The following is a 20234-nucleotide window of genomic DNA, read 5'->3' on the forward strand; positions in this document are numbered from 1 at the left end:
AGAACTTTACCCACCCTACAGAGATAGCCATTTTGTTCTCAGAGTTCCTGCAGCATGTACAAAGGACACACACATACTTTGGAATAATGAGCAAATGTAATTCAGATGGAAAGCAGAGGTGCCTTTTGTGCACGGGAGCCGGGGGAACCTCCCCCAGATATTTGCACAATCCAGAATCCCCAATAGGCAGATCCCTCATTTTAGGAGTACTCATTAGAAACCAAAGCTAGCGCTGGTACAAAATTAAGATTCCAAAAGTCAAACGTTCAAAAAGGGGTCAGGAAACTCCCAAAGTTAAGGTTTCTTCTGCAACCGTGAACTCAGCCACTTCGCACATTAGAGAAATTTTATGGCTTGCGTTAATAATCAAAACCACATAGGAGTTGGAAACTGAAAAATTCCATTTGAGTAACACTACATAAGTAACATAGCAGGAGAAACCTCACAGTCAGGGAGTTATCGGACCTGCCAGTGCTCGATGTTGCAACCTTTAAGTGTTCCCTTCACATTTTAAATTTCCTTAGTTTTAAGAAAGTGGCAGCGGAAAGTGTAAGAACTCAGACAGATGCGTCTCCCACAGAACAGCCTTTGCCAGCAGAGCATGCACATTCCTTGAAGCATGGCTATTTGGCCAGTGCACTTTAAGAGCTCTGAAATGTATCTGTTGATGGCTTGTCTGTGCATGCATACTTATTAAAAAGCACACACTTGGTTCCAACGAAGAACAAAATTCAACATCTCTCCTACAGCAGCCCTTTGCACCATCCTACTTCCAGCTGCATGCAACGTGCAGTGTAAAGAGCTGGCGAGAATGCCACCGGGGCAGCTGAAGTGATCAAGGAATGCAGCGCCAGGAATTTCAGAGAGGCGGGGTGGAAGCAGTCCCCACTCAGTCCTGCCTGCATCCTCCATTGCAGTTGGAAAGCAGGGGGCACTGGTGGCTTGGATGAAAGGGAGAAACAAAAAAGGGAGAGAGAAAACAGATAGGAAGTGCTTTGTTGGAAAGGGATGAGGGAGGAAGGTGCCAGACCTGGATGAGAAGAGGGCACTGAATTCACACACTGCAGTATGGGCACATGGATCTAGACAGGGCTAATTAGTAGTTACAAAATGAACCTATAAAAGCTCCATGGGGATGGGGGGGGGAGAGGGGGAAACAAAGGGACCCAAATGCAACTGTCATCGGGGACCATAAATACACCACGAAACAACCCTCTCCCCAGCTGCCCTTTAGCTCACCCGGGAAGGAAGTTGGCTTTAAATAAAAAAGTAAAAAACGGATACACACCTGACATCCACTTTTCTCCTACATGAAAGCATGTTGTGCATGAGAGAAAGAGACAGGGCTTAGATTAGAGGTACTGCACAGGTGCTGGCGCCGTTGAACAGTGACTGGGAAGGAAGTGTGCATGGAGAGACCTCACAAGGCAATCAAAAGGGATTTGAGATCCAGTCGCCTTGAGTGAGGCTGTTAGCAACAGAGGAAAGCACAGTAAACCCCCGGAGAGGTGTGATTTATTTAAAGACTGGGGAGACTGATGCCACTAGGCAGAGGAGAGATTTGGCAGCAAAGGGGCACCACTAGTAACAGTACAATACCTCCGAATGGTAGTTTGTTTTGGTGAGTGGTGGTGGTAGGGCAGGCAAGGTGCAAGCCAGTTCTTGCTCCCCCTAGAGGCCAGTTAGGAAGAGGCCTGGCCCCAACACTAGGGCAAACTAAAGCTGATCCTGATGATGATTCTTTCAACAAGAGCCTCTAGGTGCGGCTCACCCCAGAAAGCACCTAACCTCACACTCTGCCAGACATCTTAGACGTGCCGAGCAGCCAGAGAAACCACCAGCCATCCCTCTCCACAGCGTCAGCAGCAAAGGGCTGTTTCACAGCTTACAGAGTGGAACTGTGAAGTGGTCCGAGCATAGAACTGGGAGCCAGGGAGTCCCGAGTCAGATGCCAGCTCTCTCTGTGGCCCTGGGCACATCACTTAACCTCTGTGTGTTTCCTTTGAAGTGGTGACTTTAGTGATTGTTCTAAGGGGAAACACCACTTGCATTCTACCAGTCGGCCCTTTGCATGCTCGCCGCTCACCTCTCTCTGCTGTTCCCCTCCAGGACCTTCCCAGAGCACAGACTGCCTCTAGCTCCATACCACCAACCCCACCAACCTAGCAGTGGGGAGAGCAGGCCAGATGCAGGACTCAGCTCTAGGAAGAGAGCAGGACTAACTCAGTAACCCCCAGGATTTCCCAAATGCCTCATTCTGCTGCCCAACTCCCGCAGCGCAGGCTGCCCGGGTTAATGCAGTTCCCTTGGCACCTAACCTCCCCCCCCCCCCCCCACTGCAGGGTGTCACATGAAGACACAGAGGGCTTCACAATCTTCCCAGTGGACCCTTTAGCAGGGTTAGCAGATGTTTGTTACCCACTTCCATGGGAGACCCTCTGCATGGACCATAAGATGCTTGTCAACCTATCCGAGGTGCATTGACTGCCACTGCCCCTGCTCCTGCCCCTGCCCCTAGATACACATCACATCCAGTGCTCAAGGGGTGGGCAGGACGCTGGGGACTGAGACCTGGGGGCACCATTATTTCACAAAGCAAGGGAGAACCACCACATGACTCCTTAGAGCAGGTCAGTCTCCTTTCACTGCCTCCTTGAAGGGAGGGACTGGAGCCTCTCTGGCAAGACACCTTTGGCCAGTGCTCTGGGCAGTGCTGCAGGGAACCATACCCAGCCCTCCCCAGTCCTGGGGCAGAGGGTTAAGGAGGTACGAAGGGAGGCTGCTTGAATGGAGCAAGTTGGAGGATCCCACTAGCTGCCCATTACCACCTAGTGCTGCATGGGCTGCTACATGGCCCCCAAGCTCCTTGGCTGGTAGCAGCCTCAGGAGGCAGGGATGGCACCTTGTGGTGCTCTTGATAAATCCCCTGGGTCTAGTTCAGGGGCTCTTTGCTGGCACAGGAGGCACAGCCCAGCCCTCCTCGGCCAGACAGGCAGACAGCTGCACCACCAGGCTTTGGGAAGGAGAAGGATCCCTGAGGAACCACATACAAACACCAGGCAACAGACGTGACCAGTCGGGGGTTAAACGTGGAAGAAAGAGGAGAAGCAAGAGGGAGAAGAGCAGTTTTGAGGCAAGAACACTACCAGTGGGGTTCCCCTGAGCAGCAAGGGTCAAAGCCCCTCCAAGGGAGATGCTAGCCCACGCAGCAGGTGTCCCCAGCCCAGCGAGCAGGCTGGCGCACTTACGTGTTGTTGACAATTTGGAGGCGCTCCCCTTTCTTGAAGGAAAGGTCTGTTTCCGTCCGTGACTCGTAGTCATAGAGGGCCACAAAAGTGGTGACTCCACCTGAAACAGACCCAAACTCATCCTGTTAGCCACCCTCCTGCTCCAGGAAGCATTTGCCCCTCCATGGCAATTAGCCATGAGCCGTGCTCAGCACAGCCTCTGCTTTCCTCATGGCACTTGCAAGTCTGGATTCTCCACTGCAGCCTTCCTTGCACCTGGCAAAAATGGCACCTACCTGCCATACGGCCCCCACTAGCCTAAGGCTCAGGGTTCTTCCTCATCAAGCGCTTGGCTCCCTTCTAATACCCTTCCTCCTCCAGAACCTCCAGACACCACCCCCTCCCCTGGCAGGTCAGAGCTGATGTCATACTGACCAGCTAAAACCCCCGAGCGCTGCGGGGACATGACAGTGTCGGATGTATTGAAGCCTCCGAAGAGCTTTGGCTCAGCTGCCATGCTCCCAAAGGAGCGGTTGGGGGTCCGATGGGCGTCGGGCACAGGCGTCTTGCTGGGCGTTTGAGAGGAAGGGTAGCCACCATGGTGGGCGTTCTCGGCAGATTCCAGGCTGCGCCTCCTCTGGCTGGGGTCTTTGGGTTTGCTCTTGCTGCTCCCCATGGTCCAAAACTAGAGGAGAAGACAATGGGGTTAAGCTGATCCCTGTGGTCTGGGTGACACAAACGTCTGCCCACTAGGGTCCGGACTGAAGCCTCCAGACCCCTTGTGTGCTGGCCAATCAATCACTGCTCAGCTGGCAAACCTCCCATCACTAGTGCCTGGGGATGGGTTCAACTTTATTATATTCTGGCACACTTCCCTTGCCTGTATTAGCTAGTGAAAGAGACCCAATGCACTTGGTAAGTGATATTCCAAGTACCAAAGAGAGGCACACTCAATAGCATTACAGTAGAATGAATAATGCAGAGCCGTTCACGAGTAACCAAACTAGACAGAGACTAGCCACAAAGACCTGGTCCAGAGTCTAGGAGTGTTCAGACCCCTCTGTAGTACATGGGGATCATTCTCCACCCAACACTGCCAAGCAGCCATCTCTAGGTGGGATGATGCCTCAGCAAAAGGTAGAAGAATGCTACAAAAGATCTAATTTCACACTGCAGCAGGCACTTCAGCTATGCTGAACGTACTTACCAGAGTTCAAATTTGGCCCGGGCAATAACAGGACTAGGCACTCCAGGAACTCTATGGGAAATTTAAGGCCTACAAGCAATCAGGACTTCAGGCAGAGGAGCCGAAGACCACCTGCCCTAGCTCAGCTGAGGGAAAAAACAAGTCCTGGGCTCCAACATTAGACAAGTCTGAACTCCGCTGCTCCCCTCGGACCACCCCCACTCAACAGGGGAAGTGTTCAGACATCAACTCCTTTGTGGGCCCACTTTCCCTAGTGCATCCCCTCATACCCACGCCCTGCAGAGGGCCTGAGGGTCACAGCATGTTTGTGCATTACTCTGTGGGAAAACTGGACAGCGGGAGCAGATTCAGAATGTTCAGCTAATGGCCAAAGGTTCACCATTTCCTTTGGGGGCAGATAGGATAGCCAGCACCCATTGCTCAAAGGGCATCAGACAGGCACTTGTCTACAGATCAGCCAAGGCTGGGGAGATGGGTCTCTAAAATCCTAGAGCCATTCAAGATGTGCTACCACCATTGGCTTCCAAAACAAGCCTTTTCCATAATCCTCCTTTGACTTTCCCCTCCCCCAAAGCTAGCCTGAACAGCAGCAAAGGGTCCTGCCTGTCCCATAGCTTGCAGAATTATTCCAGTTTCAGAGAGGCAGCCCAGCTTTCTGAAAGCAGGGCTCACAACACCACAGAGGCATCACTAGCACTTCATAGGACGACAATCATCCCACATCGCAAAGCAGCATTGTGTCCAACAAGAACATTACATGGGACACAGCAAAGGGTGGTAATCGCATCCAGCAGGAGACTGTTACGTACAAACGCTCCATTCTATGTCCCTATTAGGGGACAGGCAGGAGCAGGGGGGCTGGAACAATTTGTATAGTACAGGTGCTGAGAGCCACTGAACCAAACTATAAACCCTGCATATGATGGAAACCACTTTAAGCCAGGGGGTGTAGCAGCAGCCTCAGTGCTTTTCATTCCACCACCTATGGGCAGGAGGAGAGGAGTCAGATCAACTTACACAAATAATAACCACATCAGAAGTTCAGACACAACTGCTGAATCATCACTGGAACAATGGGATTTTAAAAATTCCTAAAGATTGTGAGAGAGACCAGGGCTGGCTCTAGCCATTTCGCCGTCCCAGCACGGCGGCACGCCGCGGGGGGGCGCTCTGCCGCTCGCCGGTCCCGCGGCTCCGGTGGATCTCCCACAGAGGTGGCTGTGGAAGGTCTGCTGGTCCCGCGGCTCCGGTGGACCTCCCGCAGGCATGCCTGCGGATGCTCCACTGGAGCCGCCTGCCGCCCTCCCAGCAACCGGCAGAACGCCCACCGCAGCATGCCGCCCCAAGCATGCGCTTGGCGTGCTGGGGCCTGGAGCTGGCCCTGGAAGAGACCCTACTACCCATAAGTAGCCCATAGGATGCAACAGTTGAGCATTAACACACATACTGCATGCAGATGTGGTCGCCCCATCTCAAAAAAAGATATATTGGAATCGGACAACATTCAGAAAAAGGGCCACAAAAATGATTAGGGTATGGAACAGCTACCATATGAGGGGAGAATAATAAGACTGACTTTTCAGCTTGGAAAAGAGACAACTAAGGGGGGATATGATTGAGGTCTATAAAATCATGATTGGTATGGAGAAAGTAAATAAAGAAGAATTTAATCCTCCTCATAGCACAAGAACCTGGGGTCACCAAATGAAATTAATAGGCAGCAGTTTTAAAACAAAACAAAAGGAAGTATTTTTTTCACAAAATGCACAGTCAACCTGTGGAACTCCTTGCCAGAGGATGTTGTGAAGACCAAGAAAACATGGTCTAGGACAGTGGTTCTCAAAGCCATCCCTTGGCCTGCACTGCTTCCCACAGCCACCACTGGCCTGGAGCCGCGATCAGCCAAACCTGTGGACGCAGCAGGTAAACAAACCTGTCTGGCCTGCCAGGGGCTTTCCCTGAACAAGCGGCCGACTGGCTTCGAGAACCACTGATCTAGGAGACTGCTGTTCCTCATGCTCTGGAATACTTGGTTATAACATTCAGACAAGGAAAGACAGAAACATTCCTCCTCTTGCCCCAAGTTCAGCCTTTTGTTTTTCCTACCTTTGTCTCAGGTGATTCAGGTCTCCCGCCATTTGTTTCCATTACTAGATTCTGCCTTGCTAAATTCCATCTATGTGCAAAGGGAGGAGGAGACACGCACAATGCAGGACAGGGCCTAACCACACTGCTTCTTTTCCATCATTACATGGGCAGTCACAAGTACCCAAGTTGGCTCAGAATTTCCCCTGGAAACAACACTTCCCCAAATGGAAAAAGACTAAGTCTCGTAATATGGTCTGTGTGTAAGCGCAGGGATTTTTCCTAATCATTCTGAGTCACTTTTTTTTGGCCTGGTGAGCGAGTATCTGAAAGACAGACATAATGGGCCTAACTTAACCACGCTGTAATGCATTGCAGTGTCTCTTTTCAGAGTCCCACAAGAGCCTAGTGTCAGAATATTTCACTGGGACTTCCCCAGATCAGTGTGCAGTGGTAGGAGAAGATAGAAAGACAATGGGCCAAATTCTTCCTCTGCTGAAATCACTCACGCTGGCAGTGAACTTGGCCCAGAGAGAATGACTTCTGGGGAAGACAATGGGCAAAGGGAGTAGGAAGTAGGACTGACACTTTACCGCTCACACAGCAATTGGGTCCCACAGGAGGTTGTGTGTACATCACCACCACAACTCATTGACACAGGCTTCAGAAAAGGACCAGGCTTTTTACATGAGTAAGACCCGCCCCTGCAGTTGCACTAGCTAGAATACAATTGAACAGGACCAATCATCCTCTTGCTTCAGGAGCCAACCCCTCATCTGGTATCAGAGAACTGGTGTACTGGGGGAGGGGGGATGTAGGCCTTCATCTAAAGCACCCAGAAATGGCCACTCATGGCTAGACCCATGGTTCCTTGTCACCTCCGGAGATACTTTCTGATCTGTTTAGGCCCCAACAGGCAGCGCAAGTTTTGATGCCCTTGTTTCAGACTCCTGGGGATGTTTCTTTCCCCCACCCCACGTCCATTCACAAGTGGCGCATGTTATGGCAACCCTACTCTCAAGAGAATCCTTGTTCATCTGCAGGGACTTGATTAGGAGAGATGAGTCCTGAACTCTACCTTCCCCCACCCACTTCGAACCACTGCCCCATGTCATGAGTTCTGCTGGTAGGCTCCAGCTGGGAGAGCTGCCATGCCGGGCTGGCATACCTTGCAGCATCCATCGGGAAGTCGCCTATGAGAGCAAGATGCTAGTGGCAGCCCACTACCCACTGTGGAAGCATATCAGGTGTCTCCAAGTTAGGGACTATCCAAGCAGCCTCTAGAGGGACGGCTCCACCCTCAGTACCTTTCACAAGTGCACAGTCTGTGCCTTGGCTTAAGAGTCCCGAGTGCTGGAAACCCTCATCCCTCCGCGGGTTTACCCTTTTGAAAAAGGGACGCTTCAGACTCCTGCTGAATCACAGTGTGCACTGCTTTGAGGAGGCCTAATTTGGCCTCTCACTCACTCAAGCTTCTAGGCCTTTGGCTGCAGAGAGAGAACGCACAGACCAAAAAGGAAGCGCTGTAGGGCACTGCCCTTCGTTATACTGCTCCACTGGAGAGAGGGAAACAACGGCACATACAGGGCCACTGACCAGGAGGCACAGAAAAAAAGTCAGACAGACACCAGGCTCAGAGTGGGACAGAATTCAGAGGTGTGGAGGTGGAGAGGTGAGCAGCTCAGACCTATCCTGGGGCAGTCCTTCTTCCTTTACTTATGCTACATACTTCCCAAGCTCTCCTCTGCCCTATGTTCTATCCCATCCCCTACTCCACCAGCTCAGCACCGCTTACACTGGCTACCCCGACTAATCCAACAGCAGGTCCTCTCTTGGAGCCCAGCCTTCACTGGCCACCCAAACTAGAAGGGGGGGCAACAGAGATGAGGATTGAATGGCAAATTCACTCGGGTCAGGTGTGCTTTTTATAATGCCTGATTTGTAAATCTTATATGAGGGGCAGGCAGCTAGCCCCTCCCATCCCCCACTGCCCTCCTCCCAGGAAACTTCCACCTGTTACACTCTGTAGGATCACAGCATACATAGGGAAGGGCCATCGGATCGAAGAGAGGATGTACCAGCAGCAGTTGATACAGTGAGCCTCAACATTCCTCATATACCCACTGGCTTCTTAGCAGGCCCAATGCCCACCCCAAGGTAGTGCCCCAACATCACTCTTCCCTCCTGGACATGCTGCCAAAAACATTTCTCTTCCTCCACTCCCTGTGCAAAATAGAAGTCATGTCGAGTCATCGAATCAACCGTCGGGGAAAGAGCTGTGCCTCTGAAAGAGTAAGAGGCAATGCCAACCCTCCAGCTAATGGTGACCCATCAAGAACTGGCAGTGGGCAATAAGTTGCCACAATGGCAGAATCCTGACTGAAAACAGCTGGCGGCAGCCACGCTTCCTCTTTCAGGCAAGGACAGGGTTAAAATTCCAACCTCTGCCTGCAATCCAGAAGGATGCAACAGCAGTGTTGTGAAAGCAGCAATACAAGGAGATCTCCAACCACCCCCTCCTGATAAAACCAGGAGGATCAATGCCTATTTACTAGTCTAGCAAAGGAATTTGTATTGCTAAAGAGTGGCACAGGGAACGCCTGGGGGAAAGGCATTATTAATGACCTGTCCGGGAATGCGCTGTGTACAAAGGTCTCGGGGTGACTGTGAGAGAACAGACACACTCTGCCAGGAGGGGGAGAGAAAGAATGAGCCATGAAAGAAAAGGGAGTAAAGATAGGCTGCAGGGAGGAAGGACAGAATACAGCTAGTTGAATCTACTGTCCAGTTAGCCTCCAGGAGGCTGGCTCCTCTGCTCCCTCCCACAGCTAGTTCCATCTCTTCTAGCCTTGTTAAATGAGCTACTGGGCTTAAAGGAAGCTACCAAGCTGAGACGCTTGTAATATCAGCCCCAGCAGGAAACAGATATTGGATGCTTCCCTGGGGAATCTTTAGTCCTAGCCACAACAAGATCAGAACGGTGCCAACTTCAGTATGGTTGCAGCTGAACATGGCTGCTTTCACCTCATGAGAGAGGCCTTTTGCCTTGTGAGCATGGCACGTTACAGGCAGAGCTTGGGAGACAAACATTGGCACAGCACCACGCTCTCTACACTGGTTTCTAGTACAGTTTTCCAGGCTCCCACTACACTACCAAGGAGACCTGCTTGGATAACTGGAAGCTGCAAAAAATGGGTCCAAGCTTCAGGTGGACGAAGAAAGCTGCCTAAATCATCATCCCCAAAGCCGTTACTACATCCTGGCTGTATTGCAGTAGCACCTTGGAGCCCCAATCCTGGAGCAGCAACCCATTGCACTCGGCACCGCACCATGCACAGAACAAAAAGATGGTCCCTGCCCCAGAGAATTTACAGCCGGAGTCATACGGGTTCCAAACCACGTGCAGTGCCGTACAATAAGGAAACAGAAAAGCAGATTGTGGGGTGGGAGAGGGAACAAAGTGCTGCCACTTTTCGGGAGAGGGACCGGAATCTGTTGGCTTGTACATTTCCTGCCTCCCATGCCCGTCCTCCCCTGGCTCCAACAAAAACCCTCTTGCTTTTCACATCATTTCCCCCAGTTTAAAAATAAAACAAAAACAAAACAGCAGCTCTAGATTGTCACAGGGAAAAACATATTTGTAGTTCCAGGTGACATCTAGTTTGTCAGCGATTAGGATCTCACAGAATCTTTCATTTGAAATCCCCGTCCCTTCTCCACACAAAGGTGAAGTGCAAAAGCGGCCAGCATTCCCAAACACTTGCTCCTGGCTGATTAGACCTGGTATAAGGTGGCAGGCTTTTCCGCAGCTGGATAAGCACAGAAGGCAAGTTCAGGTATGTGGTAGCTCTCTGATGGTTTCAGCTCAAGGGAAGAAATCACAACGGACGAGTTTGAGGCCATTGGTGGGATGAGTTTAAGGCTTCAGCTGTGTGTCCAACAGGCCAGTTAGAACTAAAGGCATAATGCCCAGTTCAGCACAGCCAGTGGGGTCTGCTCTGGAGGCACCAGCTGATATGGAGACCAATCAAACCAATAGCTGCACTTTTCTCCACAAAGCTCCCTCACCTGGCAGGACCAGGTAATGTGCGTCATTCCTACGCACTGTACCTGAGCTGGGATGAAGCTGGGATCTAAGTGCCGTGAAGCAGAAGATTTCGGTTTCACTCTGTGATCTGTTGAACAGTCACTGGCAGAACTCTCACATCCTCTTCTCCCCTCTGCCCGAAAAAGAAAAAGGTCTTACCGCAACGTGTCCAGCTACAGCCTTTCTATAGGGACAGTGTGGCCGTATGTGAAGTCACCTCAGCTCTTCAGGAATCTGAGACACAAATGAAGTGAAAGGTTAGCACAGAGTTCTCAATATGCTGCTCACTGCATGCCCCATAAGCAGTGCCACTGCCTGGGCATCTTCCCAGCACAGATAGCCCCATGCTTGCAGCATTCAGTACTCCAGCTTAAAATCTGTTTCACACTTCCTCCCTCTACCCCCGCACTCCCAGAAAGGGGGGAGTTTCCCATCAGCTTCCCCACTGGGGCAAGAAGAGCTCATGGGAAGGGCTAATTCCCACAGTGAGGCTGTGATCTCCACCCTCCTCACCTTCCCCAAGAACTTTCTAGCTTGGTGGAGCTCTGAAGTCCACAACAGCCAGCCAACAGCTGCCCCTCTGATAGGTCATGAGTAAAGAGGGGACGAGTCTCTGCTCCACTTCATCAAATCAACAGGGTAAGGAAGGGGAGGTTGTCAGTGGCAGCCCAGGGCTAACCAGCCGAGCTTGTGCCTGAATGGGTGTCTGCGTAGTCACCAGTGTGAGAAACTGCTCCCTGCGTGAGCCAGGTGGGCCAGTGCAGTACCCAGAACTGCTGTGTCTCTTCAGAGGAATTGTGGGTTTCATCTCAGAGGGTTTAGACACTGATCCGAACTAGCCTGCACAGATCAGCCTGAGCAGCCCTGTGCACAGATGTAGGTTTCCTACTGGGCTGGCTGGGCGAGAACATCATCGTGCTTGTGAGAGATGCCGCAAGTCTTGCCCCCAGAGAGAGCACAGGGACAGCACAGGTAGCGGCAGAGCAGATAGGCCCAATATGCCATCTAAAACATGCCAAAATCCCTGGGTGAACTGGAGGCTCAAGTCTTAACTGGTTTCTACCACTTAGGTTCCATTTCTTGAGCATACTCAGGCTCTCGGACCCCTTTCTGCTGAATTTCTTCTAGTCTGAAAGCAAATCCTTTCACAAGTGTCACCAGTACTCTCACTGACATGACGTGGGTCCAATTGCATCATTTCCACAAACTACTCCTTGGAGTAGTTATTAGTTGGAGTTCCACCTTCAGAGAGTTCTTCCTCTAACCTTCACCCCCAACAAGGGCACAAGGAGTTTAAAAAAAAAAAAATCCACTAAGTCGCTCAGTTTGTACTTCTATAGCAGCTTTCAGAGGCTCCCAAAGCACCATACGCACATCTTCAATCCACTGGGGGGGGGGGGGGGGGAAGATATACTGAGAACATTTATGCTACCCTGAAATGCAGCCACTTCTGGGATGAACGCCGCAGCTATAACAATACTCAACAATTTAAGGCTTAGTGGAGGTATAACACCACTACCTATTTGAAAATTCAGGGGAAACTCAGACTATAATTACTGAATTTGGGGTTTAACTAGGGCACCTCGAGCAACATCCTTACTCTTAAAGTGCTGTGGGATCATTTATCACGAGAAATGGCCAGGCCCATGATTTCACATTTCATCCAAATGACAAAACCTGTATAAAAAAAATCTAATGTAGACAAAGCCATGAAGTGCCATTGATGTTAGCAATGGTGGGTGAACTAGAATAGATCAGTCACTGGTGTATTTACCATAGTATCATCTAACTTGGCTCAGAGCTGGGCTCAATACCAGTGGCTGCCTGTACCTTTCACCTGAGAACTCTCACCAGCAGAGTGGCACAGGTCAAAGGTTTTAGAAAGAATCAGTGTAGACAAGGACCAAATGAGAGCACACACTGATTCTGAGTATCTAGCTAGATTGCCTTTGAGATCTTCCATCAAAGACCTGACCCAGCCCCTGCTTAGCTTGAAAATTAACAGGATCCCAAGACAAGGAGGTATGGCAAAGGCTAAAGCCATGGGGGTGGGGGAGAAGAGGAAGAGGGTGGTTTTGTTTTTTTAATATTCTGTTGCACTGGGGTGGATATGATCACTGGATTTTATTGCCAGGATCTATGCAGACCCAGCAACCAAACATCTCCTCTCAGTCCCACTGGGACATTTTGGCTGGCAGTTTCTGAGTACGTTGCTTAACATGCCGCAGACGCACTACAGTACAGTTTGATATCCCTCTCTTCTCCCTGCTAATAAGTTTTGCCACTATTTTTAGTGAGGCTGATTAGAAGAACAAGCAGCATTTGATTGACAGCTCTCTAAGATAGAACGGTTTGTAATTTGTACTTGACTAATATTTGCTAGAAATAATTTCACAGCAGGATGCATGGATTTCAAGTTACAGTCTCAACTCAGAATTGCAGTACATACAAATAAGATTCCCTTTCCACATCCATACTCCACTGCATTTGACAGGTCTACGGAGGCTGCATCCCTTGGCTCTGTCTGATTCTGTTAGAGCCACAGTGAAGTTCTGGAAAGGGAATCTTCCTACTTGCTCAGTACTGTATTTGAGTTTCACTGTATTTAGCAAGATGGATGACTAGTCTGAATCACATTAAAAAAAACCACCCTCATGGCTTGAGCTGATCAGCATGTCTGATCAGATGAGATGCTACCAGTGAATGAGGGGATATTAAAAAAATTCCACCAAAACACAGAAGAAAAGGCATCCATGGGAAAAGAGATGGATTACAGGTCTGGTCGGGAAGATAGGCAAGGTAACAATTCAGGCACTGGACTAGGACTGTAAAGATTTGGAGTGAAGTCCTAGCCCCACTGAAGTCAGTTGGGCCAGGTCATCCTGGTTCTATTCCCATCTCTGCCACCGACCTGCTGTGTGACCTCTGGCAAGTTACTTCCCCTCAGTTTCATACCCCTCTACCCTACATCTCTTGGCTGGATTGTTAGCTCTTTGGGGCAGGGGCTGCCTCTCACCAAGTCCATACAGTGCCTCTAGGTGCTCCTGTGGTACACAATATTACTAAGGGTGGGAGGATGGCAAAGGAAGGAAAGTAGTTACAGGAAGGAATATTGAAAACCCTAGACAAGCTGTACAATGCCTCCTGCCCCCAGCACTGCTGAAGCCTCTAGATGAGCACATAAGCATGGCCTACCCTAGCTCCCCGGGGTCTCTCTCTGTTTGGCATCAGCCACAGTGGGAAGCGTTTGGGAAGTTTGTCTAGCATAGACCAGGCTAATCGTGTTCTGGAAGCAGACACCTTTAGGGCTCTAACTGCTGGGTTAGGTGGGCTCACCCCAGGGCAGATGGTAACACCTTTTCGGAATTTCCCCTCTTGCTAACATTCCACTGTCCACTCTTTACAGGGCAAGTTGGAGGTGTAGAAACAATTTTTTCCACCATCCTGTCTGGGGATTTCGAGAAATTATGGACTATTCTTTAAGATCAGCAGAAGCCAGTGTACAGAATATTGCTGCCTGCATCTATGGTGCCAAGTGACAAGAGCCCATCTCAAGATCTCAAAGCACTGGAAAGTCCCCCCCACTCTTTAAAAAAAAAAAAAAAGAAGGGGACACAGGGGCAGTGAAATGACTTGCCCAAGGTCACACACTACATCAGTGGCAGATTTGGGTTCAGGTCAGCACTCGAGGACCTTGAATTCCAGCCCAGCACCTCTCCACCAGACCATGCCACAGATGCAAGTTGGTCTATGTTGAAGTTGAAAGACCTCCATTCTAATTAGGGACGGTTGACAGGCAGAGCAGTACTAACAAGTAACGCATGCACGTCCCTAGCACCTTCCACCCAAGGATCTTAAGCACTTCAAGCTAATGGATTAATCACCACCACCAGGTTTAAGCACAATCCCCATTTCACACAGAAATCTACTGAGCCACAGACGGGGTAAGAGACTTGCCCAAGATCACAGTAAAGCAGTGATGCGGCCAGGATTAGAACAGGCAGTTGCCCAACTGGAGTCTTCTGCTCTTAACCAGATAGACAACCATGCTGCCACCCTGCCTGGCATTAAGTCATCAGAGTCTGCTCTGCCCATCTTTACTCTGCCAAATAGTGGCAGCTTGCAATCCTCTATTCAAGAGGCTTAAACGGCCAGCTCCCATAGACACTGTTGGAGGGGCAGGAGGGAAGCGAGATACCAAGTAGCGAAGGAGTTTGTGATCCATGAGATCTGCCCTTTCCTTGGAGCTTTGTAGCATTTTCCAGCAGCCACAAGGAACATTTCCCACAAGTCCAGTTCCAGGTTTTCACAACAGCTCTTCCCTCCATCCACTTCCCTCCGCCCACCCCAAGCTGTGGCACTGATTAAGACCAAACAGAGGGGAGGGAGCTGGAGGGGGAAGCCATGGATAAGCTGAGAGATGCAATTCCTGCCCTTAGGAGACAAAACAAGATAGATCTTAGCAAATGGCCTCCACCCCCACCCCCCAAAGCAATTAAAAACAAGGCACTCAGCTGCATAGTTCAGTTTGGTTCATTTCCTCCCGCCCTCCCACTTCCCCCCCTTTATCCATGGAAAGCTGTGGGGTTGTTAATTGAATGAGCCACAGGGTGTGAAAAGAAAGCGTTGGCATATGGAGAGTAAAAATTAACTGTTGGGGAATGCCTCCAGACCTGGCCAGAGCTGCTTCCACTCCTTCTGCTCGGGCAGCTCCCGGAGGCCCCGGAGCGGGCGGTGTTTCGGTTTGTGCTCTGCATCCCATCTGCAAGCCCATCGCCGCATTTATTCTAGAGAGATTCTGCACACGCGGCACAGAGCCTCCCGCCAAGGAAATGGGCATACCAAGCTAGCGCCTGTATCGTCTGCTCCCCTCCGACAAAGTCAGAACTGGCCTGGGAAGGGGAAATGGTGGAAAGGGCAAGAAAAAGAGCCCTTTGAAGTGAAGGCCTCACTATCAAATCCATGGCATTAGCTTGGCGTGTTGTGGTAGCACCTAGGAGGTCTCAGTCATGGTCCAGGACCTGCACGAACATGGACAAGGCAGTTTCCGCCTGAGAGAGCTTGCAATCCACTTCCAATACAAGAGACCCCAGGCGGATGCAGACACAGGGGAACCTAGAAGTTCTGGTGTGCAGCATGCTGACAACGCTCACCAGTGGGGTCAGAGCCTCCTGCCCCAAAGCAGAGCCTCTGCCACCTGAACCAAGGGGAATCTCCACCAGCTGGTAACAGAATGGGGCCTATGGCACAGTTGAGAGGGCAGCAATCTGCACTCACACACTACAGCATATATTCATCACAGGGGCGAGAGGCTGGCTAGGTGCCTACAGGTCTCATCTGCTGCCTCCGACAGGACCCACAGGGAAGAGAGAATTTCCCTCACAAGCTGAGAGCCACCCCATGGTGGGGCAACGAAAGGGAGAGTCTCCCAGCAGGTCATACCAAGCGAGGATCTCCTGCCCCAAATTCCCCCTGGAGCTGCTACCCCGGGAGTTGAAAAGGGCAGGAGAATGACCCCAGTGACTTACGTCTCCCTCGGCAGAGCAACAGTTCGCCAGCTGCAGCCCAAGGAAATCCAGCTGTATTGAAGCCAGTCTGTCTCCTTGAGAAAGACTCGCCCGCCCACCACTCCCGAGTAGAGAGGCTCCTTATACCCAAATATCTCAAGGCGAGAGTGCTATCAGTGTGGCTTTTACAGCTTTCCAGACTGGTGGAGGAGGGGAAGCGGTCTCCTTTCCAGAAGGGCTAAGGAGAGAGACACCCACACACCCACCATGTTACCAGACCAAGATCTGGAGATACCACATTCTTGTTTCTGTGACAGGAAAGCAGAGGCCTTGGCAAATAGCATCATCTACAAAGCAAAAGTCCCAAAGCAGTAAGAATGGTGGGGATCAGGCCCATAAAGGAGGAGACTATGCTCCCCCCCTTGGGGTACTGTACCTAGAACAGTGTGCTAAGAGGCTGGAGGTGTGAATTCTAGCACTGGTATGCAGATCCTATGCAGAGCATGAAAATCTCCTCTCCCCCTTACTGGCAACTGCAACCCGTGCCTTCAGCCTGTGCAGAATTGAAGCTTCTGCTAACCAAAAGTCCATGTTTCTAGCCTCTGTGGTTGGCAGGAACTCTTTATATATGGGAGCCAAGTGTGAACGGATGCAGTGTTGCCTTCCTGAGTCAGCAGATAAGCAGCTGTAGTGCCTCTGCTGCAGCCTGGGAAAGCTCTGAGTAGCAGCAGCAGAGTGAAAACATACCAATGTCTTTCTGTTTTCATGGCTGCTGTTCAGAAGAATCCTGTAATAGGCAAAGGGTCAGTTCCACTTGGAAATAAACACCCAGCAGTAGGTGAAGCAGGCACTGGAGAGGATCTCTAAAATGCCACCGCATTAGCAAAGACACTGCTTATTACAGCACCCAGGAGGCGGGGGCGGGGGCAAATAGAGATGGGGAAACCCTTTGCCCTCCCCAGTGCCAAAGAGATCCGGGAATGAGACCATCCTCAACCTTTCCAGTTGTTGGGAGACAGCTGGAGGGGAGGAATCTTTTGAGTCGGCACACACATCTGCTAGCCCCAAAGAGTTGGAGACCCCAGTCAGGTCCAGAGCCAGCACCCTGGTAAGAACCGCAGCATCTCCCTATTTTCTGTAGCTTTTTTGTGAGGAGATGGAGCAAAAAAGGGAGACTTCTCACAAGGGCAGTGATTGCCCCTGGATAGAGCTGGCTGGGAATTTGACAGACTCCTCTTCACTGAAGGGTGTCAATACCTCAACACTGAAACTGACCCTGTTTCACAAACAAATAATCAGGTGAGTTGAAAAAAACTTTTTGGAAAGAGCTTCGAGATTGGAAAACGTCAGAATGGAAGACTTTGACAAACAGCTTGGTTTTCAAGCCAATGACTTTTTGTTTTGAAACTTCAGTAAATTAGACAAAAAAAATCAAAACTGAGATGTTTTTATTGATCCAAATTAAAAGCTTATTTTTGGATTTTCAGTGTGAGGTTGAGTTTTTGTACCAAATTTGGATGGTTTCAGATATCTCAAGATGTTCACAGGATAGGAAAATAGTTTCCAGCCCAGCTCTGCCCCAGTATGGTAGGCTCTGGCTAATAGGAGCAGCTTCAGCTCTTTGGTTAACTGATGTCTGGGAAGTTTTGAGCTCTGATCAGATGGCTGTAATACTGAAGTCACATGCTGTAATATGAAAATTAGAGCAGTTGCATCCTCCTATCTCCCCATCCCTGAGATGGGAGGTGGGGAAAAGAGAATGGTGTGCAAGGCTCCTAGCTAGGCCCTGTTCAGAGCCTAATTCTGAAGGCAAGTACAGTCAGTCAAACTGAGACAGGCTTTCCCTTTCAATGGTTTGCAGGACCAGAGGTTAATAAATTCACCTGCTTCTGACCAGACTAAGAAGTGGATCTTTTGCTGGCAAGGGGGACAGAAGAGACTATGGCTATGTCACACTACAAGTGTTGTGTAGACATTTCCTACATTGCAGAAGGGGGTTTTACTGTCACTGTAAGTAATCCATCTCCCTCAGTGGCAGTGGCTAAATGAATGGAAGAATTCTTCCATTCATCTAGCCACATCTATGCTGGGGGTCCAGGGCAGCGTAGCTCTGGCTCTCTGGGGTGTGAATTCCCCGCTCCCCCATCCTTGAATGACATAACTAGGTTGATCTAAAATTTTAAGTGTAATCCAGGTCTCCATGCAAGAGTGATTGATGTGTAAGACTTGTACTTTCAGAGAGTTTGAGGCAATAGAAATTTGAGGGGGGGAAGGGAAGAGAGAAAGAAAATGGTATTTCTCACCCACACTCTCAGAGTGCTAGAACTACATAAGAGAGAATTTGTTATAATTGGAGATATACTTATCTCCTAGAACTGGAAGGGACCTTGAAAGGGCATTGAGTCCAGCCCCCTGCCTTCACTAGCAGGACCAAGTACTGATTTTTGCCCTAGATCCCTAAATTGCCCCCTCAAGGATTGAACTCACAATCCTGGGTTTACCAGACCAATGCTCAAACCACTGAGCTATCAATGCTACATTAAATGTCACATGGCTGATCTTGTCTATTCCATCCCTAAATCTTGAACTTTTGCCTGTTTGGGTCTCAGTCCTCACAGAAGAGGCCAGAAGAGAGAATTGCCCAGAGCAACTGTAGCCTGTCAAAGTGGAGTGGGTGTAATTAAAGGGCAGGATTTCTGATTACAGGAGGGCATGGTGCCAATCTCCCCAGTGTAATTCTTGCAACATCCAAGGCAGTAGCTCCAAGGGAACAGATGTTTTTATGTCTTCTGGTCTTGCAGGCCATTTGTTAGGGGGAAGTGATGCAACTGGAAACTCGCTGTCCTGTTTCAGGATGCTGTTGGGATGAACAGATTTCAACGTCAATCCCTAACATTTCAGGGTCTCTCACTTGCCACATAAAGACATTCGAGTGCTTGCAGTCAAAGATGTAGGATTGTTCTCAACCAAATGCTCAGATCTAAGTTGCTGCCAAGACCTTTGGGCAAGTTTAGATCCACACTTTGCAACCCATGACCAGGGGAAGGGCCACACTGGCTTCATCACAGGAAGAGACAAGACAGCATGATAAGTCAAAAGGTTCTCATGCCAGAGTCATCTGTAGAGTGGGTTGTTCCCAACCTCTCTCGCATCATCATGATGGCTAGCTCAGTCCAACAGGAAGGATGGGCCAGTAGTTAATTTGCTGCCTGGGTCTTGGGAGACCTGGTTCAATTACCTGCTCCACCACAGACTTCCTATGTGGCCTTGGACAAGTCATTTAGTCTCAGTGCCTCAGTTTGCCAACATGAGGGGGGAGAGACTAGCATTACCCTGCCTCCCAGGGGTATTGTGGGGATAACTACATTACAGATTGCGAGGTGCTTGAGTACTATGGTGATAGAGACCACGCAAGTACCATAGATACAAGATCACATTGCCTTACTTGCCACAGAGGCCTGATGAGATTCCACTCTGACCTTGTGAGCTGATTGGTAGGGATGCAAATCTGTGCCAAGAAACATTACAAACCAGGCCATGACAGTTCACAGCATGGCCAACCCCAGGCATTCAAAAATTCATGAGTCAGGCCCCAAAATACCACAGGATGTTTAGAGAGGAAAAAGTGCTTCTTTCTCTTTGCACATTACAGGCTCAGACCTGAAGGCACTCAGGGCACATATCAGCTTTTCTCCACCACCATAACGGGCTAGAAACTTTATTTTTCAAATGCAAAGTGATTTGGGGAGACTCTGCTGACTCCAGGAGCTAGGGTTTTAAGAACATACCAAACATTACAAGGCTCACAAAGCCGCAAGGGTGGGCAACAGTGAGTTTAAACAGCCAGCTTCCTTATGAACCCCACCGTTCCCTGTACGGCTGCCTGGAATGAGAGCTCTGCTTTCAGTAATGCTCAGCAGTTACCCAGCAAAGATGCGAGTGAAGGAACCCCATTCATTACTTATTCATGGCAATGTAGCTTTCCTCCCCCATACCTCTTAATCCAGCTAAAATTTCTGCAAGATAAAACAAATAGACGGGAGGGGGGAATATGGTAAATTACGTTCCTGGAACTGTCTCACCTCCCACAAGACCCAAACTAGTGTATTAAAGAGCCAGCC

General features: G+C 49.9%; 1 protein-coding gene across 4 annotated transcripts in view; it reads right to left on the bottom strand.

The window, feature by feature from the left end:
- Window positions 1-20234, bottom strand: part of SRC (SRC proto-oncogene, non-receptor tyrosine kinase) — a 69821-nt gene that overhangs the window by 23232 nt on the left and 26355 nt on the right. For 3 of the 4 annotated variants that reach the window (XM_032767385.2, XM_032767383.2, XM_032767384.2), the window contains exons 2-5: window positions 10766-10840; window positions 3663-3912; window positions 3249-3348; window positions 1289-1306 (exon numbers count right to left, since the gene is read on the bottom strand). In XM_032767385.2, coding sequence (XP_032623276.1) covers window positions 1289-1306; window positions 3249-3348; window positions 3663-3903 — 359 coding nt within the window. In that variant the 5' untranslated portion in view covers window positions 3904-3912; window positions 10766-10840. The remainder of the gene's footprint in view (window positions 1-1288; window positions 1307-3248; window positions 3349-3662; window positions 3913-10765; window positions 10841-20234) is intronic. The other variant, XM_032767386.2, reaches the window with a different exon arrangement.

The sequence above is a fragment of the Chelonoidis abingdonii genome, chromosome 14 (assembly GCF_003597395.2).
Source record: "Chelonoidis abingdonii isolate Lonesome George chromosome 14, CheloAbing_2.0, whole genome shotgun sequence".
Taxonomy (NCBI): domain Eukaryota; kingdom Metazoa; phylum Chordata; order Testudines; family Testudinidae; genus Chelonoidis; species Chelonoidis abingdonii.